The 24,610-nt window shown below is 51.4% G+C and overlaps 2 protein-coding genes and 1 pseudogene across 4 annotated transcripts; 2 read left to right on the forward strand and 1 right to left on the reverse strand.

Annotated features, from left to right (window-relative positions):
* Positions 1–474: 474 nt before the first annotated feature.
* On the reverse strand, positions 475–2,462 carry LOC125519292 (annotated as a pseudogene).
* A 2,915-nt stretch (positions 2,463–5,377) lies between these two features.
* LOC125523885 lies at positions 5,378–7,346 on the forward strand. Its single transcript, XM_048688944.1, has one exon. It carries the CDS (start codon positions 5,443–5,445, stop codon positions 7,087–7,089), a length of 1,647 nt encoding a protein of 548 aa, XP_048544901.1. The 5' UTR covers positions 5,378–5,442; the 3' UTR covers positions 7,090–7,346.
* A 12,479-nt stretch (positions 7,347–19,825) lies between these two features.
* On the forward strand, positions 19,826–23,010 carry LOC125524846. Of its 3 annotated transcripts, XR_007290985.1 has the most exons (6): positions 19,828–20,388; positions 20,492–20,587; positions 21,157–21,274; positions 21,601–21,714; positions 22,502–22,638; positions 22,777–23,010. XR_007290985.1 is itself a non-coding variant. In XM_048689868.1 (5 exons), exons 1-5 carry the CDS (start codon positions 20,380–20,382, stop codon positions 22,884–22,886), a joined length of 426 nt encoding a protein of 141 aa, XP_048545825.1. In that variant the 5' UTR covers positions 19,826–20,379; the 3' UTR covers positions 22,887–23,010. The 3 variants fall into 3 exon arrangements, 2 of the variants coding, with proteins under 2 accessions (XP_048545825.1, XP_048545826.1); XM_048689868.1 differs by lacking the exon at positions 21,157–21,274 and having other exon boundaries at positions 19,826–20,388; positions 22,502–22,598; XM_048689869.1 differs by lacking the exon at positions 21,157–21,274 and having other exon boundaries at positions 19,830–20,388.
* The last annotated feature ends 1,600 nt before the right edge of the window (positions 23,011–24,610 follow it).

Here is a 24,610-nt window from a genome sequence, read left to right on the forward strand (position 1 = left end):
AGAGAAGATGGGATCGAAGGAGGGCGGTCGCTCGGGAGGAGGTGGGATCAAAGGGAGAAGAGTGGTGTGGCACTTTTAGCAATCTGGCACACGTGTGCCAAATATCATTGTCCCTCCTATATATAGTACTATATGAGAAGCATGGGCTCGGACGCATCCTTCCCTCAATGGGGTAGCTGCTCTCTCCAAGTCCTCAACATTGAGCTCCGAGCGGGGCTGAACAAAGACGCTCTCCCCATCGGCGGCGGCGGTCGCATTAGAATCCCTCCGCATTTCTGGGGCGAGGGTCCGGTGGCCGAGGCCGAGCATGGCTTTCCCGTTTGCACGGGCTACTCCGAGGTAAGGGCCTTGATCGGCGAGGGAGCCACGGTGGATCTGACAAGGCTGTCACGCCAGGCCCAAGGCATGGTGGCGGAGATGTTTGCTAGCATCACCGTCAGCAGGGACGAGTTGCCCAGGGTGTTGCAGCCGCGGCTATCGCCGGAGCTGGCGCTGTGGAAAAGCACCCAACACGCAATCGGCAACGTGCTTTCTCCTAAGGGCAAGGCGCTGAGGCAAGGCCTTTGGGGTCTGCAGCAACCCCGTGTCATGGTCCACAAGCCGGACTAAGCCGAAGTTCCCGAGCTTGGTGCTCATGGATGAGTCAAACATGATATTGCTGGGCTTAATGTCGCCGTGCACGATGCGTTGCTCCCACTCTCCATGGAGGTAGTGTAGCGCCGATCCCAAGCCAAGGATTATCTTGTACCTCTTTGGCCATGTCAGATACCTGCGGTCCTTGCTATAGAGGGGCCTGTCTAGGCTGCCCTCTGTAACGAGCTCGTAGACGAGCAGAAGACCCTTGCGGCTGTCGCACCAACCCAACAACTGCACAAGGTTCCGATGCTTCAATCTGCTGATGATCCTCACCTCGGCCTCGAACTCCTTCTTCCCATGCACTGACAATTCCGCCGACAACATCTTTACCGCCACCGCACGATGGTTGGCGGTTGCGGGTGTGAGCGTGAGGTGACCCCGGTAAACGCTACCGAAACCGCCTCGTCCGAGCTTCTCCTCCTCCGCGAATTGTTTCGTTGCCGCAACCAACTCATGGTAGGTGTACGGTCTGGGACCGCCGGCAGCCACACCTCTCTCGAGGTCACCTCTATTGGCACACCGTTCTTGGCTGTCCTTATTTGCTCTCATTTTCTTGTGGCGCCGCCATAGCACCACGGCCGCACATACTAATAAAAGAAGAAATGGGACTAGTACGGATGGTAGGATCATTACTAACTTTTTGTGATTGTTCCTAGTCGGTAGAGGAGGTAGAGTGGAGCTAAATGACCATGACAGTACCTGGTGCAGCTCGGAGGCGTCGCCGGTCACGGCGGAGAAGCCCACAGCGACCTCCTCCGGTAGGCATCTGCTCAGATCGACGGTTGCATTGACCTGGTACTAGGCATCATCAATGAGGAGATCAACAGCCAGCATCCGGGACTCGTTATGATACCTCACAGTGGCCACCATAACATAGGATGACGTGAGGTTCCTGCCCGGCCTCGTCGTCGTGTCCGTGGACGCCATGGAGTTGACGGAGCTGATGTCGATGCCGATATGGTTGTCGTTGATGTCGGCATAGTGTGAGTTGCGGAGAGTGTCGAACTCCACGGCCATGACCCGGGTGCGGCCCGTCCCGTTGGTGTAGGCCGGAAGGAGGCCGAGGCCGCCGCCTTTGTTGTTGGGCGGGATCTCCGAAGGGAAATGCGCAATGAAGAAGGCCATCCCGTCGCCTCCTGTCCCTGTCAGGCCGGCCTTCTCCGGCATGATTCGGAAGGAGAAGTTGGTGGCGAAGCTCGCCATCTCGCCGGTGGCGCCATTCCACAACGGAACTTTGTGTCGGTACGACGCCCGGCCGATGCTGCTCAGGACGTTTTTCGTCAGCTCAAGCCTCGGCCGAGCGATGTATGCATCGCCGTCCAGGTCCACCCATGAGCCGGCGCTGGGGTCGGAGAAGTTGAGATTGAAGGAGAGCGAGAAGGCCCAGTGCGGCGCGTAGTAGGGCATCCATAATGTATGCCAAATGCTAAAACAGATTTTGGCATTGGTTTGACCCATTGTGGAGGGTGGTGCTAAATTGAAGAAAGAGGGAACCGATGCTTTCATGTTCGCCGAGGCCAAATTAGCCCAAGGCAATAAAAAACTACATCTGGCCAGAGGAGCCCTTGGACGCAGCATGCAGCGGGAGGAGAACCACTGCCTGAGGAGAGAGATGGCCAGATTTTTATCCTATTCTATTGAGTGATGGGACCGACTATAAAGATATTTGGAATCACATACTTTGTATAGATGATGCAAAATTTGATGCCGATGCCACATCCCGTTTAATACGAGAATTTGGCAGCATCACGCTGTGGATGCTCGTAGAGTTGTAGCAGCAGCACGAGGACTAGGGTGGTAGGAGTAGGACGACTGCGGGAGCCCATGGCTTGCCCTTGGTACGGTGCTTGGCACTCGCAGCTTGGAAAGGAGGAAGCTCGGGAGACGACTTGGTGCAGCAAACCCCAACATGCGAAGCTCCTCTCGCCCCTCTCGCGTCGCTCCCGTGGCAGCCAAGGGGGGAAACCCTAACGCCGCCGTCCCCGCGCCCCTCCTCCCTCCTCTATTCCTCGCCGGCGCCGGGGCGCGCCACCTGGCAAAGCCCGGTCGGCGTTGGCGGTGACGGGACCCTCTCTCTCCTCTATTGGTGGGATCGACGTGGGCGGTCTCCTCGGCGGATGGTGGCGCGCTGGCGGCAGGGCGCGACAGCGTGGTCTCGAGCGGCGACGGCGGGCTCCTGTGCGTGCCTCATGGCCGTTGTGGCCCCTGGTAACCACGGGGATGGCTGCGGGCGGGCGTGCCCGTGGTGTCTGCGGCCCTCAATTTGGTGTGGCCATATCTGGTCGCCGGCGTCCCGGGTGGCGCATGGCTGCCCTCGGCGGCTGCGGCTGGCCAGGGCTGGTGCTCCGGCTGGTCCTCGCGGTGGGGGCAACATCTAGTGGTGGTGCTACTTGTTGGTCTGGTCGCGGCACAGCGATTGGACTCGACGGCGGGGTGCGGGGGGTGGAGGTGGCACTGGTTGGTGGTGGCATCGATGGTGCGTGTCCGGCGGCTCCGGCGCTTGGAGCTCGCTGGGCGACGCAGGTGGGCAGCGGCCGGGCGTGGCCGTTGCTCTGGTCATGGGCGGCGGCGCGGGAAGGTTCGTGGTGGCCTCTCGGTGTCGTGGCGGCTTCATGGTGGCCAGCTTCCGGCGTCGGCTCATCCGCATTCGGACCGTTTTGACCTTTGCCCCTCTTCCTCGTCATCCGGCCACTACCTCCATCGAAGGGCTGGCCCTCTCCCAGCCGCGGTCCATCGCTCGTCTCGCACCCGGTGCGGCAGGACCGAGCTCGTCTCACGCACGGTGCAGCAGGACCGAGCTCGTCTCGCGCACGGTGCAGCAGGACTGACCTCGTCCCCCTCACGGTGCTGCAGGACCGAGCTCGTCTCGTGCTCGGGGCTGCAGGATGGGCCGATGGTTGCCAGTTCCGGCCAGCCTAATGGGTCTTGATGTTGGGGGTCGCCTAGGGGTGCGAAAGATGGGACCTTTCCGCCCGTCTCTTTGGTTGGGGTAGCGACGAGTCTCAGGTGAGGCGGTGTCTAGGTCTTGGATGCCGGGGCGGCGGCCCTGTCCACCACTGCTAGTTGGTGTTTCTCATCAGCATGGGATTGGGTCCGGATGAGAGTGTGTCAAGTGGTGCGCCCAACCGCCGTCATATGTCATGCTTTGGGCGTAATTTTTTTTCTTCAGAAAGCACTTAAGAATGGTATCATCCCTTGGATCTCATCTTATCATTCGCACTACACAGGTAGAAAAGTTAAGTCAGTTACCCTGAACTGATGTTCATACAAGATGTTCATTCATCTTGTTCCCATGATATAATAACGTATTGTTATAGTTCTAACGAGAGACAGTACCATCGGAGTTAAGGCAGATATGGATTTAGTAAAATTAGGCGCAACGGGCACAGAAGTCCTGGGCGGGCTCGTGCTCTGTTTGCACCGTGGTCTGCTTTGCTTCGGTCCAAGCCTCCCAGTGACGGGTCTTGCTCACTCTGTCAGAAGTTAGCCTTTCTTCCGAATAGAATCACAACTTCAACATGATCGTTTATTTGTTTTCGCTGCATATCTATCGGTTGAAGCTATCCTCGAAGTTCATTGCAGGCTTGTGGGGAAGTGTATCTTCCTTCCCAATTTCTCGCTACTTGAAATGCCAGCCGACGGTCTCCCACTCTAGTGCCCTTGTTGAATGCTGCTTGCTCCGGCAACGGCAACTACTCAGCGAGCTGTGCATTCTCCCATCACCATGACCACGGTCGTCTTCTGTGATAACTGGTAACATCTCCAGGGTCTACATGGCTGCCAACCCCGTCCACCATCGACGCACCAAGCACATTGAGCTCAACATCCACATTGTTCGTGAGAAAGTCACCCTCGACCAGCTTTGAGTGCATCTTTTTTCAAACATGTAGCTGTCGGTCACAGCTAACCACGGTTCTAACTGATCAACCATGTCACCATCTTGTAAACGCACGATGCACAACTCTCTCCGCGTACTCGTGCACGTCCTGGCATCGATCCCATGTGCTATATATAAGCCGAGGAATAAAATGGCGATCCTGCCAAACGCTTTGAAAAAATCATAGGTTTTGATCTGTCACTCACTACATATATACTGGCTCGGGAAATTTAGCATGTACTCCCTCTGTAAAGAAATATAAAAGCGTTTAGATCACTAAAGTAGTGATGTAAACGCTTTTATATTTGTTTACGGAGGGAGTATTTGCGAAAGTGTGTCGTACTCTGAAAATGTGTACTGAAAATTTTATTTTATTTTGTTCCTCCGAATTCAGAAACATCCGCTGCAAGATTGGCATTAACAGCCATTGAATATGAAAATTGTAGCTAGACGCATTAGTTAGCTCAATTTATACGTATGAATTAATGTGTTCAGAAGTAGTCATTCTGTTGATGGGATTCAGGGGGCCATCTTAACCATGAGATGAAAAAGACATCAACGACCCACGCATAGTCCTGCAAAAGTCTGCTATCAGACGGCCGCTAGTAAGTGTTTCCTTTTTAAAAACGAATAAAAGGACCTAGAAGGCCATCTTAAACATGAGATGAAAAAGACATCAACGACCCGCACATAGTCTGGCTGCTAGTAAGTTTCTTAACCATGACCAATTTGCGGGCGGGCTGGTTTGACACGGGAGGAGCCTGCTAATCCGACTGCTAGCTTAATTTCTCACATATGCTGCTGCTGGTGCTGCTCGCGAGTCTGCGGCTATATATAGCTGAGGAATACGTAGAATGAGTAGCACCAAGGGCATAAGTTTCTCTCTACTCGATCACATTCTTCTCTTTATACTGCTATATATAGTGTATATGGGAAGCATGGGTGCGGACGCATCCTTCCCTCGATGGGGTAGCTGCTCTCTCCAAGGCCTCAACATTGAGGTCCAGGCGGGGCTGGACAAAGACGCTCTCCCCAGCGGCGGCAGCGGCATTAGATTCCCTCCGCATTTCTGGGACGAGGGTCCGATGGCCGAGGCCGAGCCTGGCTTCCCCCTAGTGTACGCGGGCTACTCAGAGGCGAGGGCCTTGATCGGCGAGGGAGCCACGGCGGATCTGAAAAGGCTGTCATGCCAGGCCCAAGGCATGGTGGCGGAGATGTTTGCTAGCATCACCGTCGGCAGGGACGAGCTGCCCAGGGTAGTGCAGCTGCGGCTATCGCCCGAGCTGGCGCTGTGGAAAAGCACTCAACACGCAATCGGCAACGTGCTTCCCCCTAAAGGCAAGGCACTGAGGCAAGCCTCGCCGCAGGTGCTCGCCCAGCTGGGCGCCACCGACTGGCCCGCGGCCCTGACCACCAACAATGCCTTGTTCGGCGGCTGCATGTCCAACATGCTCATTGGCGCCGCCGACGTGCGCACCATGTTCTCCAACTATGTCACCGACATGGCCGTTAACTACGAGTACGGGTACAGCCACGTGTTCCCCCAGCTCCACGGGCTGGTGCAGGATGCGCTTGCCGACGCCCATGCGCTGGGAACCCCTTACGGCCGGGAGCGCCGTGAGGCCGTCGGCGTCGGCCTCCCGTACATCCAGGACAAAATCGCGCTGGAGGTGATGCACAAGGCACGCCTCAAGGACCGCTCCGCGCAGATGGATCGCCGTGCCGCCCAGGTCATCTACCTGTTCGATAGCAGCGTGCTCGGCATTGCAGCCGATGCCACGGCCCGGGGCTTTGACGCCGGCGCCGCCATGAGCGACCTCGTCTTGAGCATCAACAGCCACGACGTCATTGACGTGGGCTCCGACCTGGTCAACTCCGAGATCATGAACTCATTCCTCAACGTGGCCGACATCACTGCATCAGGCGTGGTGAGCGAGCCGGCGCTCCGGGCCATATATGACGCATACGCCGCCACGGGCGCACGGGCCTTCACCCAGAGGTGGCACGAGCCCTCAGCCCGGATGGTCGACAATGAAATCGCGTGGCACATCTGCAACGACCGGCACATGCTCTTCCGCCGCGCCCTCCTGGGATGGCCCAAGGCCCGCAAGTCACCGGCGCGGCCCCAGCGCGAGGCGGACTTCGACGAGGTCTTCGACGCCGACTTCCGCACCACCGGCTTCAGCAGGCCCCTAGACCCCGAGTATGCCTGCGACGGCGAGGAAACCTGCAACCATGTACGCCGGTTCCTCCGCCAGCGCCGGGACGAGGACCAGCAGCTGCTTGGCGCCCTCTGGTGGTCCCTGGTCACCGGCCCGCTGGAGTACGTCCGGCAGGGCGAGGTGGACGAGCAGCACGAGGAGAACCTCGCCGAATCCGTGCGCCTGCAGCTGGTCCAGCTCTTCTCTAAGGGTCTCGTCGACGAAATGGCGTGGCTCCTCGCCCATGCGAGCCACCACGCCTGGCAGGTGAACTACCTGTACGAGGCCGCCATGTTTGGCAGCATCCTGGATGGGGGCGCCTTGACAGGCAAGCTCGACCGGGCAGAGGAAGGGGAGGAAGTCAACCTCGGCTGATCCTGGCGCGTGCGCGCATCGGAGATTCTGGTCGGGTGCTGCATGATTTATCGGCCCAGCCCAACGCCCAGAGACCTGGTGCTATCTTGTATTTGTATGAGCTTTTGCACTGTCGGCCTGAAGTGCTGATCGGATTCGCCAAGCCATTCCTGCTCCATGTTTCCCTATTCACGTCAATGTATTTCCTTTCTTTTTGGAAAGCGTTACTGTTTGCCCATGTAAAGGTCTCTACTTTGAACTCCCTCTGATAAAGAAATATAAAAGCGTGTAGTGATGTAAACGCTTTTGTAGTTCTTTACGGAGGGCCTGATTCAGTCGTTTAATGTTTCCTTAATTATTGATCTTATAATTTTTTTTGAAATAAAACAAAGCTTTATTACTTAACGGTGAGCAGGCATATTGCCCACAACACAAGCAGCCACTTGGACTGGTACATCGGCCCCCCACTCCAGCCCGATCTTAATAAGTGTTTGTCGGCGTGAGACTAACTCTGTAGCACACGCTTTGGCCAATGTGGGCCGTCTATTCCCTGAGAACCACCTAATGGAGTTGGTGGGCGATGTACCAGCCCAAGTGGCTCTTGTGTTGTGGTGATATGCCTGCTCACCGTTAAGTAATAAAGCTTTGCTTTACCTTAATTTTTTTATTGATCTTATAATTTTATGTTGGGTCTGATTATATTCACACAGGATGGGTTTGGCTTGTGCCACCTCAATGATTCGTGACACCGTGGCCTTCTTCTCTCAATCATGCCATCTCTTCTCTTTATATACTAGGAATAGTCATTCATCTGCGTGCAGGATGTGTGTGGGACTTTGGACGCTTGGCGACGGCGGCGAGAGGAGAGGAGAGGGCGGGCAGAAGGAGCCCGCAGTGAGGAGTTGGTCAGTCACTCCATCCATTCCCCTTCCTCAGAGCAAACAAAGCAATTGCAAGCAAGGCAAAAAACTGAGTTCATCCCTCATCTCTCCGACCCGGTCCGGTAATCTATCCTCTTCATTCCTTGTAATCCCACATCTATTGGTACATCCATCCTTACACGATTTGATTTGATTTTATCTGCTGATAATCTTGATTTCTTTCAGATTTATCGAAAAAGACTTTCGCCACGCTTTATATATAAAGCAAATCACCGAAGCACAATGTCCAACATTCCTTTATGATTTCTCCATGCGTTTCTTTTTATTTTTAAATTTCTTGGATGGATGGATCAACAAAAACCATGGGAGCAGATTTTCATCATCCTCCGTTTTGGCTTTTTTTTTATCCCAAACAAGTGAAACAACAGCAGCAGGCAAGGGAGGTACTTACTGTTCATATGTAATTCGTCCTCCATATGCTAGCAATCGATCTTCTTCATTGCTTTTTAACCACGAAGTCTTGAGCAACCATTACGGTACCGGTTCCTGCAGTACTTTTGATAATTGTTTGAATGCTGGAGAGCGTTCTGTCAGCTAGTAATCTTTATGAATGTATGCTCTAACCAAGAAGTCTGGTGCATTTTGGTTTTGATGCACTCTATAGCTTTCCACCGAAGATAACCACAAATCAAATCCCACGAGATTCCTCAGAGACACATATCCACGCACTCTTTAACGATGTAAGACGCACCACCGAATAGGGTCTAAGCGAGTAGAAACTTATTCCATCTTCTGGGGGTTACCGCCGTCTCGTCTTCTAACCAAGTAAATGACCCAAGAGGCAATAATTATTTAAAGATTTATATTGTCAGGTCTAGTTACAAGTCATCCTACAGATACGAGGCATAATGCCATTGAACACCCATTTTCGAAAAGTTTGAACACCCATACCTAGCACGGTCGATGAAACATAATCCATCTCCACCTCCTGCACGATCAAGAACAAGCAACTCCATCTCATCCTCCATAAGGGCATCTCCAATGCGAGGCGCTTAGCCTGGGCGCTAGGATTCTAATCCTGATTGATTAGTGATTGCCGTGTTAAATCTCGGTGTCACCCTGGGCATCGGCGCAAAACCATGCAGCAGGCGCTTGGCCTCTTTTCTTCCTGCATTAAGCGCTTGTGCTGTTTGGTTAATTAGCGTCTTGCGTTGAAAGTTGAGGCGCTTAGGTGCTTTTACTTTCTTTTTAAATTATTTTTTCCTTCATAAGTGCCTATCTAAACAGCTAGCATTGTACATGCCCTAACCAGCAAGGTCAAGACCACCGGGAGAACAAGAAGCGCACAACCACCAGCCCATCATCCACCACCAGAACGCTCTATGTCGCGGGCACAACGAACAGCTCACTCCGGCGGACAGCCTTGCCTCCACCAGATCGGCCAGGCTGACCCCAGATCCGGTCCATGCTGCCGCCCCCAACTCCCGCGCCGCAGCCTCCAACAGCTACCCCGACGCCGGACACATCACCAGCAGCTGCACCGTCGCACAGCAGCTGCCGCCCGTCCGCCTCTCGCGCGGTAACTCTTGACCGGGCGCCGCTGCTCTCCAACCACGGCACAACTACGCCGCATTCGGCGTCGGCGCCTACCAGGGGTGTGTGTGTGTCTGGCTCCTGGGCTTTCATATTTGCCGAGTACCCGACAACAGTACTTGGCAAAGTCTTCTGCCACGTGGCAGCCACCGTCTCCCTCCGGCCGTCAAGTGCCTTTTTTTTGCCGAATCCCTGTTTTAATGCTCGGCAAAGACTTTGCCGAGTCCCCGTGTTCTGGTTCTTGGTAAAGTCACTTTGCCGGTAAAATTTGGGTCGAGTACCGTGGGCGGCTGGGCCGAGAACAATACTTGGCAAAGACTTCGCCGAGTGTGAAACGACTTTCTTCGAGTTTTTTTGGTACTCGGCAAAATCAGAAATTTCAGCAGTGATGGGAGTTAAAGCAGATATGGATTTAGTAAAATACTAGCTATAACTCTGGGAAGCAATGGGCACACGAGTCCTGAGCGGGCTCGTGCTCTGTTTGAACTATGGTCCGCTTCGCTTCGGCCCAAGCCTTCTGGTGACAGGTCTTGCCCACTCCGTCAGAAGTTAGCCTTTCTTCTGATTTTAAATCACAACTTTAACATGATCGTTTATTTGTTTCCGCTGCATATCTATCGGATGAAGCTATCCTCGAAGTTCATTGCAGGCTAGTGGGGTTGTGTATCTCCCCAATTTCCCGCTACTTGAAACGCCAGCCGACAGTCTCCCACTCTAGTGCTGCAGTTGAGTATCCCGCCATCACCAATGCCATTGTTGACTGCTGCTGGCTCTGGCAACTACCGTCTTCTGTGATAACATCTCCAGGGTCTATATGGCTGCCAACCCCATCCACCATCAACGCACGAAGCACATCGAGCTCAACATCCACATTGTTCGTGAGGAAGTCGCCCTCGGCTAGACCAGGTCACCATCTTGTAAGCGCATGATGCACAACTCCCTCTAGGTACTCTTGCACATCCCGGCATCGATCGCACGTACTTCCTCTGTTTTTATTTACTTCGCATATTAGAGTTGACTGAAATCAAACTTTGTAAAATTTGACCAAATTTATAGAAATGAATATAAATATTTACCGCTCCCGTGCCGCTCCTTGGCGGCACCGGGGCGTCAAACCCTAGCCGCCAGAGGAGGGCGTGTTTCGTGCCTGCCCAGCCGCCGCTGCCGCCGGCATTGGCCGCGGTGGCGGCGGGCCCCTGCCTCAAAGGGGGAGGGGCACCCGTGCGTCGTCCTGGGCGGCGGTGGTGGGACTCGGGGCGGCGGCCTCGGGCACGGTCATGAAGGCGCTCTTGCCGGCGCGACTGTGAGCGGTAGCGCTCCACTTCGGCTGTGCGGGCAGCGACGGGGAGGCCGGCTGATGGGTGTCCTGCTGGCTTTCGGTGGCTTCAGCTGCATCTTGGCGTTGAGCTTTGACGAGATCTAGAAGCCTCGAATCCGGCATGGACGACCTGACGGAGGGCACCGACGGCGACATACGTCTTCGTGGCGAGGTTCCGCTCGGTTCCAGCCAGCCACGAGGTCGGGAAGACGTGGCTTCCGGTGAAAATCGCGCCTGACTGCGGTCTTGGCGGACGATGGCGGCGTCTCAGACGTCGTTTCCTTCTGGAGGCATCGTCGTTGCAGGTCACATCAACCTGACCGGGAAGTTCCGGGGGAAACCCTAGATCTGGGTCTACCGGATCGGACGATGACGGTGCCATCGGTATCGTTTTCCCTCATGGGGGCATTGTTTTGGAGCAAGTGCTGGTTGGAGGGGACAAGAGGAGGAGCGGTGTTTCATCTGCTCCATTGATGACGGCGGATCTTGGCGGCGTGGCGCAGTGGAGACTCGGCGCCTGATGAGCGGAGATGGACTCGCGCAGGAGGGTGATGCTGCCTGGCGTCGTGGTGGCGTCGGCGGCAGTTGGACCGGGCAAGGTTGATGCAGCAGTACAACTCTGAAGATGGATTGGTGGCAGGTGGCTGCGGCGGCCTCATACCCGGCAGGGGTCCTGGATGAGAAGCACGCCGGACTGGTGGGTGCCCATACCCGGCAGGCGTCCTGGTTGGGACCTCAAGTCTTAGATGTTAGGTTTGGCTGCGTGGTCTGTTTGGTATTAGGCCCAGACTTTCAGCGCCCCTTCATCAACTGGATAGGGATAGCGACAGATGTTGCTTTGTTTAGTGGCTTTAAACTTATTGTTGTATGACTTTGTAAGGTCTTGTGTCAATAATTAATAAAGTGGCCATATGCATCGTCCAGATGCAGAGGCCGGGGGTCGTCCTCCTTTTCTAAAAAAAAAATAACAAATTTGTATGATGTGGAAGTACATTCAACATCGAATCTAATGGTATTGATTTGTTATTGTATATGTTAATATTTTTTTCTATAAACTTTGTTAAAGTTTGTAAAGCTTCACTTTGACCAAAACTAATATGCAGAGTAAATAAAAACGAAGGAAGTACTATATAAGCTGAGAAATATAATGGCGATCCTGCAAAATGCTTTGAAAAAATCATAAGTTTTATCTGTCGTATTCACTACATACTGCCCGGCGAAATTTAGCATGTATTTGTGAAAGTGCGTCGTAATCTGAAATTTGTGCTGAAAAATTAATATTTTTTGTTCCTCGGAATTCGGAAATATCCGCTATGTACTAGATTGGCATTGATAGCCATTGAATATGAAACCGTAGCTAGACGCATTAGTTAGCTCAATTTATAGTGGGAGTATATTGCTTCTATCAGACTAGTCCATGGCCATTAAAACCATTCAACTGCGCATCAGGGTCGCTTTTTATTCTAAGAAAAAGAGAAGAGAAGAAAATCGCCTTCAGCCCCTTCTCTGCCCTCCGCCTCGTCCTCCTCTTCGGCGCCGCCACCCCACCCAGCGGTGTCGCCTCTCCTTCCCGGTACGTGAGCCGCCGCCTCACCGCCGCCCCTCCTCCTCCTCCTTATCTTCCGTCGTCTCGCCGCTGCAGTCGTCCACGTGAGCAAGCTATCTAGGCTAGGGTTCATCGGAAAGAAAGGAAAAAAATCTCCATTCCCTCCGCCGTCTCCTATGCCCTGCTGCCCGCCTACTCTTCCTCTCCACAACATCGTGTTTATCCTCGACGCAGAAGGACAGTGTGGACTGCAGAGACGCCCTGCCGCCGTGCTCCTTTTTGTAGGGACGGGGGTGTGTCAGGCTGGACGGAGCGAGCGGGCTTTTTGGCCCGCTCGTGGCCCGTTCTAGACCGGACCGTCCGGTCCTGGCCCGCTGAAGAATTCGTTCGGTCCGGTTACTAAATTTCGGCCCAAAATTTTCTCGGTCCGGTCCGGTCTTTGACCGGTCCGACCGAGCGGACCGAAACTGCAAGGCCGTTCTTCTTCGTCGCGGCCACCGGCGACGCCCTGGCCGTGTCCCACCCCGGCGATGTTCATCGGAATCAAGTATTCATTCCTCAATTGACACAGAGACAGGGGCAATGAGGTAGAAGAAGACCCAAATCAGGCGCTGCCCTTTTTTTCCCTTCTATTCAGTCAAACAGAGAATAGAAAGAACGAGAGTGCCGGCGTTCGATCCGATAATCGCGGCGCCATTCTTGACTAGCCCTTCGCTGCCGTCTTTCGCTTCCTTTTATCAAGTCGAATAGAAAACCGAAGGAAAATCCTATTCCTATGTGACATGCTTACCAAATCTATACATGCTATCTATGTTTGGATTGTAATAACTGCCCCACGATTTTAGGTAACAGTAGCAATCCAACTTAAGTTTACGTAAAAAACATTCTTAGAAATATATCACTGCTAAAAAGAAAAGGAAGGAGAGAAACAGGCTCAATCCTATAATCATGGCGCCATCCCACGACTAACTTCACGTCAGATTTGATCCGTTAATCACGGCAAGGCCCGCACACAAAAAATCGTGGGCTCATGCACGCCCTACCATACTTGCATGCGACAGAAAAACTGCCAAGAAGCAAAAACGCCAAGGTTCATGGCTAACAATGGCGCCCCGGCCGGCGCCGCCGTGTCATGTCGCTTCCATGCGTGCGCCACCGTCGATCTCGACCATAGAGCGCCCTACACCTCTTCCTGCGCTCTCCGGCAACCCCTTGTGCGCGTTGTGCCCTCATCTACGTTGACCACGGCCGGTCCTCTCGGTCCAGCCCGGGCTGGAGGGCGGTCGGTCCGAGCCCTGAAATCAGGACCGCCCAGCTGGTCGGTCCGGCCCGCCGGCGGCCGGTCAAAATGGCGGCTCGGTCAGGGACCGGACCGGCCCGGACCGTGTCCACCCTGAGGGGTGGGGAGGGGGGGTCGTCGTGTGAGTCGGATGGGGACTGGGGCCTGGGGGCGGCAAGTTCCGTCGAATGGTGGCGGTCGTCGCCTCGGAGGGCGCAGGGGGAGGCGTGCTGCTTGCGTTGCTCACGGAGCTCTACGAAGCGCTCTCGTTCTGCACGGAGGACGCCGGGGGCTAGTTTCCCACCGAGTCCGCCGCGCGAGCGCTCGTGCGGCTGGCGACCCGAGATGCTGCTCGCCGTGCGCGCCATCACCTACCTCTGCGACGCCATGCCGTGCGCCGCTAACACCGTCGTCCGCCACTGTTTGCTCCCCGTGCTCTGCTCCCGGCTCCTCGCGATCGAGTACCTTGATGTGGCCGAGCAGGTAACCGAGCAGCCCTCAAAAACAAACCAGACCATCTCATTGACCTGAACGAAGCGCTTTATGTGGTCAATCACGCTTCTTCTGTTTGTATGAGCAGTGCTTGCAAGTGTTTGAGAAGATATCGCTGCGGCAGCCGGCACAGTGCTTGCAGGCAGGCATGATAACTGCTGTGCTAGTATACATACTACCAGAAAAACTGGGGTTGCCGACGGCCAAATCTATGCCGACGGCCCCCGTCGGCATCTATGGACCTATGCCGACGGCCAAGGATAGGCCGTAGGCGTAGAATAGCCGTCGGCATACATGGGCCGTCGGCATAGACGAGGCCGTCGGGACCGCCCGAGCTACGCCTACGGGGCCCGTCGGCATAGGACAGGCCGTCGGCATAGCCCGGGCCCACCTGCCCGGTCAGCGCTGACCATTTGACGGCGTTGATCCTACGCCGACGGGCGGTAACGGCGGCCGTCGGCATATCTGTGGCAGAGGTATGCCTACGGCATAGCCGTCGGCATAGGCCCCTCTGCCACGTCAACGATCCGTGTGCCACGCCACGTCATCGATCCGTGTATGCACAGATATGCCGACGGCCTTGCCGTCGGCATATGTTTACTTTACTTAATTTTTTATTTTTACTTTGGTTATCTGTGGCAGAGGTATGCCTACGGCACAGCCGTCGGCGTAGGCCCCTTCGCCACGTCATCGATCCGTGTGTCACGCCACGCCATCGATCCGTGGGACAACCTCCGTCATCGATCCATGTATTTTACTTTATTTTTTTATTTTTACTTTGTTTTTTATTTTTACTTTATTTTAGTTTTTGCTTTTGCATAAGATAATTATGCCTTATCTAAAAAACATACCCGATGGTATATCGATTGCCCCCCGTTACGAATGTCGCTATCGCTGTGTCACGGAGGGGGGAAACGGTCGACACGGAAGGAATTCTGGTTGGTGGGGGGATTCGGGGTGTAGCTATGTCACCGAAACATCGCACGGGTCCCGATGCATATGTGAAAGTGTTCATGCATGCGTAGACGCCCGTCTTGGGGCTCCGGGGTGTGCCCCCCCTCACGGACGGCGCTGCCGCCGGCACCTGGAAGGGGGAAACGGACGCGTGGGGTCTACACGAAGGGGATCTTGCTGTGGGTCTAGCCCGGATGTTGCTCCAAAGTGTTCCTATGGGCTGACCTAACACAACCGGGTGGCGAGGTCCACTGGTCAAAGCCCGTCCGTGTAAAGTCAAAGGGCTAGATCCCGTGGTCAAACGCTACAGGGTTAGGCGGGACGGGGGCACTTGGGGGGTAGCAATGCCACCCGAGCGTCGCACCGGGCCCTCATACATGCGGGGTGGTGTGGTGGCATGTCCGAAGAGGTGGGACGCGTCTCCGGTGCGTGGCCCCCCCTCACGGACGGCGATGACACGGTAGTAGACGTTCTGCGGTAACGATGCGGCGTCAATATTATTAAATACTCGGAGCGCGATAAAATCAAGAGTTTTTTTGCACGACGTGGGCACATGTGCTATAGGAACGATGGTATTTTTTCATAATTTTTGGTGATGGAGAAGTATCCGAAAAATTCCCTCTACGCGGATTGCCCTTCGCGTGTCTACGGCTGTGGCCGGCGGCCTCCGGGGGCTAGCATGCCGCCAAATCTTGCGTAGGCGGCCTCTCACAAGTCTGGAAGTGTTGTGGCGGTTGCAAACGCCCAGCACGCGTGTCCGGGGTGTGCCCCCCCTCACGGACGGCGCTGCCGCCGGCACCTGGAAGGGGGAAACGGACGCGTGGGGTCTACACGAAGGGGATCTTGCTGTGGGTCTAGCCCGGATGTTGCTCCAAAGTGTTCCTATGGGCTGACCTAACACAACCGGGTGGCGAGGTCCACTGGTCAAAGCCCGTCCGTGTAAAGTCAAAGGGCTAGATCCCGTGGTCAAACGCTACAGGGTTAGGCGGGACGGGGGCACTTGGGGGGTAGCAATGCCACCGGAGCGTCGCACCGGGCCCTCATACATGCGGGGTGGTGTGGTGGCATGTCCGAAGAGGCGGGACGCGTCTCCGGTGCGTGGCCCCCCCTCACGGACGGCGATGACACGGTAGTAGACCACTACAAGAAATATGTCAACTTATGACCTTCTGTCAGTGACCTTCGAAGAATTGGCTATAAATTTATGACCATTTTAGACCAATTGGTCAAAAGCTGTTCAGGGGGCTCCAAACCCTAAACCATTGCGACCATTTTGGTCAGAAAGGTCGTAATTTCCTTACACGAAATGGTCACAAAGCAAACAGTGCTAGTCCGCTGCCTTATTTCTAGTTGTTAATGACCAATATAGATGGTCATAGCCTTGTAGATTGTGGTGGGTTGTGATGACTAGGCGCCATCTCATCAGTTTTGCCTATGTGTCATGTCCATGTGGCAGTTTTTGCCCTAGGTTGTGAAGCAACCTATATTTCTATCATTCCCAAAATTCCCAAAAAAATCTCATAAATTCTTTGGGGCATAATCAAATATGTAAAAATCCTTCCTTGCCTAGTTCAAAACTAATTCAACAATATTCATTTTCCTATTTTGTTCACAACAACACTTTATGAAGGAAGTGCTATTTATATATTCTTGATTGCCCTCGGAATTTTTGGGCACTCTTTCCTATCCAAATCATTACCGCATGACAAAATTCAGCTCCATTTGCCTAGCAAATCTTCTTCGGCAAATTTCCAAAGTTTTTGTCCACCTAGAAGCATTGTGAAGGAAGTACCTTTTTTATATCTCTAAATGACATGAAATTTATACAGTTCCTTCATATGTCCAAATTATCACCCTCCTCCAAATTGCAGCTCAGTCAAATCATCTATGTGAGCCCAGGTTCAATTTATATTTTATGGCCAAATTGGCATGTTGCAAAGCAAGTGTTATATAGACCCCTCCTATTACCCTCAAACTTTTCGGGCACTCTTCCATACCCAAATCATTGCCACATGATAATATTCAGCTCAATTTTCCTAGTAAATCTTTCTCGGGAAATTTGCAAAGTTTCTATCTCGAGAGAAGCTTTGTGAAGTAAGTACTAGCTAGGCTTACCCAAATGATCTGAAAATTTACCAGCACATGACCATACCTAAGTAACTTACCTACACCAATTTTGAGCTCATTTGATTCATCCAATCTCTCTCACTAGTTTTTCCCAAGTTTCTGTCCATAGAAGAGCATTGTGAAGGAAGTACTACTTTGGCATGTACAAATGGTATCAATTTTCTACAATGCTTTCCTATGCCCAAATAACCATCCTTCACAAAATTTCAGCTCACTCCATTCATTATTTTGAGCCCAGCTTCAACATTCATATTTTTGTCCAGCGTGGTACTTTGCAAAGCAAGTACCACCTAGGATCCTCCTTTTGAGCTCAAAATTTGTGAAGACATTCTCCTTAGTAGATGATCATCCTCAGCCAAAACTCACGCCCATTGGCCATGTGCATTTCCCGTACCGCTAATCAAACACTTGGCTGCTAATTCATGTTTGAGCATCGATTGGTCTCCTCGTGAGAATCTTATGTTGTAATTTTCTTCCTAGCACCAACCTAGGGAGTGCCCAACCCACTAGACATGCCTAGGCCGCCCAGAACACATGGCAATATTACGGTCACGCGGTGACCACGCGACGGGCATGCGAGTTTACGCGCTCTAGAGTTGGGGCCCTCGGCCACCGTCCAAACCTCGACGTATCGCCACCAAACCATGTATTTATGATTAAATAGGTCCTTATGTAACTAGAAATGATTTTTGGAAAAAATAAATAGCAAACTATGAGGCAGCTGCAGTTCAAATTTGACCCGCTTCCAACTAAATCGGCGGAAATTTGTCTTTTTCACGAGAGGTGGATCAAAATTTTTTACACCCAACCATTTTGTCAATTGTGCATTAAATATGGCCTAGTATTTTATAAAAATGATTTGGTCCAATTTTGCAACAATTATTTGGTAGTTCCTTCACAAAAAAACCTCCTTTCGGGCACTCGAAAAATGGAAAATGATTTTTTCGTCCAACGAAAATGAAAACTTCCTTAGGCAACATTGTTTGCCATTCCAATATGCACCCTTGTGCACAATATGAGATCATTTGAACAAACTATGCCATGAATGTGGCCATAAGATTGATCATTTGGCTTGAAAGCCATTGATCTCCACACGTGATAGCTCGTTTCTGAGAACACTTTTTTAAAATAATTGTCGTATTACAAGTTTATTATTTTTCCTGGAAACTTGGTCACATATGATGACACAATGCGAAGGTTTTCCATTTTTTTGATTTTTTTTGAATTTTTTATGCCCGTTTCAAAATGCGGTCAAAACGGCGGGCTTGACCGTTCCTAGCTAGTGGTTGAATCTTGGAATTTTTTTGGTGTTTCTCTGATTAAATAGATACTTATGTACCTAGAAATGATTTTTGGAAAAAATAAAGAGCAAACTATGAGACAGCTACAGTTCAAATTAAACCCGTTTCCAGCTGAATCGACGGCAATTTGTCTTTTTCACCAGAGGTGGATCAAAACTTTTTTCACCCAACCATTTGGTCAATTGTGCATTATATATGTCCTAGTATTTTAGAAAAATGATTTGGTCCAATTTTGCAACAATAATTTGGGAGGTCCTTCACAAAAAAACCTCCTTTTGGGCACTCGAAAAATCGAAAATAGTTTTTTCGTCCAAAGAAAATGAAAACTTTCTTAGGCAACATTGTTTGTCATTCCAATATGCACTCTTGTCCACAATATGAGATCATTTGAACAAACTATGCCATGAATGTGGCATAAGATTGATCATTTGGCTTGAAAGCCATTGATCTCCACACGTGATAGCTCGTTTCTGAGAACACTTTTTAAAATAATTGCCGTATTACAAGTTTATTATTTTTCCTTGGAACTTGGCCACATATAATGACACAATGCGAAGGTTTCCCAATTTTTTGATTTTTTTTGAATTTTTTATGCCCGTTTCAAAATGCGGTCAAAACAGTGGGAATGACCGTTCCTAGCTAGTGGTTGAATATTGGAATTTTTTTAGTGTTTCTCTGATTAAATAGATACTTGTGTACCTAGAAATGATTTTTGGAAAAAATAAAGAGCAAAGTATAAGGCAGCTACAGTTCAAATTTGACCCGCTTCCACGTGAATCGGCAAAAAATTGTCTTTTTCACGAGAGGTGGATCAAAACTTTTTAGACCCAACCATTTGGTCAATTGTGCATTAAATATGGCCTAGTATTTTAGAAAAGTGATTTGGTCCAATTTTGCAACAATTATTTGGTAAGTTCTTCACAAAAAAACCTCTTTTTGGTCACTCGAAAAATGATTAAAAATTACTAGAAATATCAGAAATGCATACAAATTAGTACTTATCCATAAAATGTGGTCTAATTCTAGTGAAAATTTGTGGGGTACCCTTTTGCAAAATATTTTTGATAGCTACTTCACAAAATCCCTCTATTTTTTAGTACTTGGAAACTATTTAAATCATTGGTTTTCCGAACCAATCGGAACTCTTCCCACGGATCGATGACATGGCGCCCATCCATCCATCCATCTCTCCATCCCACATCCATCCATCCATTTATCTACAGAAAAAATAAAAAAAATGGAAAAGAGATACCCCAGCCGCAGCCCAAACCCTAGCTCAGATCCCCCTTCCTCCATCTCATTCCCCTTGTCCCTGGCGGCGGCGCACCACTCGTATCTTCCTCTCTCCACCAAACCCTACCCACCAACGCGAGCTCCTCTCCCCTGCACCACTCCTCGTCGCCGCCACCACCACCACCTACGGCGCCCGATCCCGCCCTCCGGTGGCGCCGAGCTCACCACGGTGACCCCATCCTTCCGCTCCTTCCTCTCATCAGGCCAGATCGGGCGCGCGCGTCCTCAAGTCGCCAAGCGCGACCCCCGATTCAGCCGAGGCTGCCGCCCGCGCCCGCGCGCCACCACCCGCTCCTCCTCGCCTCCCGTAGGACGCAGACCCCGCGCCGCTCGTCCTCCGCCCGCCGACCCACCCCGTCCCTGATGCCTCACTCGGCGCCTTCCGCTACAGGGCCGCCGCGCTCGCAACACCCTCGGCGCCGCACCTCCACCGCCACCTCCGCTGGCTCCTCGCCGACGCCCCCGCCTCATGCACGAGCGGCCGGAGCACGCCGTCCACCCCGCGCACGAGGCGCTCGACGCGCTCGATGTCTTCGGTAATGGAAGCGCCCGGATCCCTCGGTTTCCTTCTTTGGTTTTTTACTCCATTGATTTTCTTAGCTTCACTGACTGACGGGGAATTGATTTGGGCGTTTGCAGATACGGTGCAGGACATCAAGGACCTGGAGCACCCCTACTCGCTGGAGCAGATACGGTGTGTGCTCTCCCAGGAGCCCGTCTCCGTCTCCATATCCGGTACGTATACCTGCAAGAATGTGCTACTCAAGGTTTCTAGTGATTATTAGGAGTTCGGTTTGGGGCTAGAAGGTGCTGCTCAAGGTTTCTAGTCCGTCTCCGTCTCAAGGTTTCTAGTGTTAATTTTCAATGTCAATTTGCTTAGTTGCAGGCATTCTCTCCTGCAGCATCTTGCACTCATCCACCTATGAGCCCTCCAATCTCTTCTTTATGATCCCCTTCCATTATAAGAAGCCAGAATCATTGTGGGTTTGTGGTGGAAATGTAGATTTGCATTCATGATAAGATAATTAGCACAAATGGCCATTTCTCATTGATATCACAGTAGAGATTCAGAGTGTGATCTTGAAAGCACGCTGCATACAGAAACACAATTCTGAGTGCCTTTATTAAATATATTAAAAATAAGTCGCGCGGGTTTGCTTGCTTGTTGGGATTATATTTCCCAGTAGCTTGCTGATCCTACATAACTTCATTCTGTATGCGGATCTGTGACCTTCATGATGCATTTACTTATTGCAAGCGAAGCATCGTATATTATTCTCATCCTATATTATTCTTATTGCAAGCCCGAGGTGTCTCCTCATCATCTACAACAAAGGATCCCCATTGCCCGCCACCAGCCTGTAGCAGAGGATCCCCACTCTGTTGGGCACAACACGAACACCCAAAACAGGCAAACAATTGGTAGCATGTCCAACATCATCTCCTATCTGCACTGTGCTCTGTCAATTTCTTCAGTCTGTATGTAATATAACTGCAAAACACATCTGAAACTTTGTATCCTATCTGCACTGGAGACGCTGTTAGTTTCTTAGTAATTTTACCGACATTTAGCAGACTAAATTAATAAAACAAGAATGTTGGTTTGTACTTGGTAACCCCATCTCCTCTCTCATTTTGGGGAGGAATTTCAGTAATAGCTGACAGAGTTCTGAACTTTTAACTGAATTTTCTTCAGTATCCCGCTGGAGGCTGCTGGTTCTTCATGTGTTTGTCTGAATCTCTTGCAGACTGGGGTGTGCAGTACTTCCGCAGGTGCCACGAATCCGGAGCCTGATGTTGCTGCTGAAGAGCAGAGCGATCAAGCTCCCCCAAAGGGACATCTAGAGGGCCTTACTCATCAGGTGAGCTGATGTTTGCCCGAGCGCTTTGAGATGGTAGTTGGTAGTGGGATAGGCTGCTGTCCTCGTTGGGTAGAATGTCTGCCTCGCCCTGATTTGATCTGTGTGTCGTGCCTGTGTTTCGATGCTGGTAAGATTGCCAGAATCTAGCAACAGATGCTAATACTGTATAGATGTTGTTGGCCAACTTTTTTATAAACCGAACACCAGTAAGAAAAGGCCTATGCAGTATTGCTTAGTCTATACCTAATACTATACAGATTTTGCAACCTGATATGATCAGCGGAGAATTAAACAGTGGAAGTGCCTGCCAGTAGCACCATGATAACCTTTGCATACTAGTAGCTGCTATACATGTCCAGATTTCACCGTGAGTAGTTATTCTAGGCATCGAAGCTGAACCCATCTTCAACAGTTATTCTAAACATAGATTTTGATGTGTGACCTGTTAATGAAGTATTGGTTGGTTGTGAGAACAATGCTTGCGTTTTAGCTACTGCCACTTTGAGTTGTTGTAGCTTGTAGTTATCAATTCCAGCTGGGTTTACATATTGCATTTCTGGAGCAGTCGATCGACATTTCTAAGTTTTTTTGTTATATAAGATGAACAAATGTTATGTTTAAAGTGTGAGCTGACTAGTAATCCTAGAGAGAACCAGCTCCATTTTTGCAAATGTTATGGTACATTATATGGTTTCTTTAGCTATGCGATGCCACACTTATATTTTAATTTTCTGTCTAGTGTAAATTTTGGTTTCGTTCTCAATTTCGGTGCCTCTGGCTGATGCAGGTGCACATGAGTGTTCTGGATGACATGGTCTCCTTTTCGGCATGTGCAAGTGTCGGGTGGTGCTTGCCTACATGGTTTACGGCAAGCTGCAGTTCAGGTGGGCGCTCCAGCTCTCCCTTCTCATGCTATACATCCAGGTACACCCTTCCATCAGTACCTACACATACCAATGCCCGCTGGATAAATATCAAGAGTTGATAGCTGATCTCTAGCAAATATAGCTGTGTGTAAGGAGCAGCTGCGTGTAACTTCTTTACTTGGTTCCTCTTTTACAGGAGCTCCAGGCCTAAGAAAGTTGGAAGTGCGAAGACGTGAAGAAAAGCGCGAAGCCGTGAAGTGCTACTCAGCAAAGAGTTGTCAGCTCTATTTGACTGTAATATTGTAATATTGTAATAGCTGGTATACCTGGGTTGTAATAGTCTACTGAAATTGTAAGACACTAATCTAGTGTTATTTGACGAATTTCACATGTTCTCTTATTTGTTTGGAATATTTGATTATGAATGTGATTTGATAGTGTGTGAGATGGCAACCTGACCAGTGCAACCCACTTGTGAAATAATATGACTAGTTTGTAACTTTCTTATGTGTGGGATCAATAAATGAGATTAACATGACTAGTGGGACCAGCTCCATAATATATTTTTCAAAAATATATAATCAATAGACTGTAAAAGGCCAAAGCCCAGAGATAAAAAGGCTAAAATATTGGGCTTGGCCCATGTAGCCCAACAGAATTTGTAGGAAAAATAATAATAATAAAAGGTCGAATTGTTGGGCTAGGCCAATGTAGAAAACCGAATTGGACCGGGCTGAATCTTGTGCCACATCAGCTTGCCACGTTGGATGCATACGTGGCCTGGGGAGGTTGCTAGTGACCAAAACGCCACAGTAGGAATATTTTGGTCATAAACGTCTACGACCATTCCAGAAGAAAGGTCGCTATAGTCAGTTTACGACGGCCAGCTTTTGACCTTATGTTTTTGGTCATCAAAAGGTCATAAATGGAAATTTGTGACCATTCAGTGACCAATAGTGGTGGTCACAAGTTGACATATTTCTTGTAGTGGACGTTCTGCGGTAACGATGCGGCGTCAATATTACTAAATACTCGGAGCGCGATAAAATCATGAGTTTTTTTGCATGACGTGGGCACATGTGCTATAGGAACGATGGTATTTTTTCATAATTTTTGGTGATGGAGAAGTATCCGAAAAATTCCCTCTACGCGGATTGCCCTTCGCGCGTCTACGGCTGTGGCCGGCGGCCTCCGGGGGCTAGCATGCCGCCAAATCTTGCGTAGGCGGCCTCTCACAAGTCTGGAAGTGTTGTGGCGGTTGCAAACGCCCAGCACGCGTGTCCGGGGTGTGCCCCCCCTCACGGACGGCGCCGCCGCCGGCACCTGGAGGGGGGAAACGGACGTGTGGGGTCAAGATCCCCTCCGTGTAGACCCGACACGTCCGTTTCCCCCCTCCAAGTGCCGGCGGCGGCGCCGTCCGTGAGGGGGGGCACACCCCGGACACGCGTGCCGCCTCTTCGGACATGCCACCACACCACCCCGCATGTATGAGGGTCCGGTGCGACGCTCCGGTGGCATTGCTACCCCCAGTGTCCCCGTCCCGCCTAACCCTGTAGCGTTTGACCACGGGATCTAGCCCTTTGACTTTGCACGGACGGGCTTTGACCAGTGGACCTCCCCACCCGGTTGTGTTAGGTCAGCCCATAGGAACACTTTGGAGCAACATCCGGGCCAGACCCACAGCAAGATCCCCTCCGTGTAGACCCGACGCGTCCGTTTCCCCCCTCCAGGTGCCGGCGGCGGCGCCGTCCGTGAGGGGGGGCACACCCCGGACACGCGTGCCGGGCGTTTGCAACCACCACAACACTTCCAGACTTGTGAGAGGCCGCCTACGCAAGATTTGGCGGCATGCTAGCCCCCGGAGGCCGCCGGCCACAGCCGTAGACGCGCGAAGGGCAATCCGCGTAGAGGGAATTTTTCAGATACTTCTCCATCACCAAAAATTATGAAAAAATACCATCGTTCCTATAGCACATGTGCCCATGTCGTGCAAAAAAACTCTTGATTTTATCGCACTCCGAGTATTTAGT

The sequence above is a fragment of the Triticum urartu genome, chromosome 7 (genome assembly GCF_003073215.2).
Source record: "Triticum urartu cultivar G1812 chromosome 7, Tu2.1, whole genome shotgun sequence".
NCBI lineage: Eukaryota > Viridiplantae > Streptophyta > Magnoliopsida > Poales > Poaceae > Triticum > Triticum urartu.

Coding starts and splice junctions, on each gene's coding strand:
- LOC125523885 (XM_048688944.1), top strand. CDS start 5,443: ATGGGAAGCATGGGTGCGGACGCATCCTTCCCTCGATGGGGTAGCTGC.
- LOC125524846 (XM_048689868.1), top strand. Junction 20,588..21,600: donor CGTCTCCGTCTCCATATCCG/GTACGTATACCT, acceptor AATCTCTTGCAG/ACTGGGGTGTGCAGTACTTC. Junction 22,599..22,776: donor TACGGCAAGCTGCAGTTCAG/GTGGGCGCTCCA, acceptor CCTCTTTTACAG/GAGCTCCAGGCCTAAGAAAG.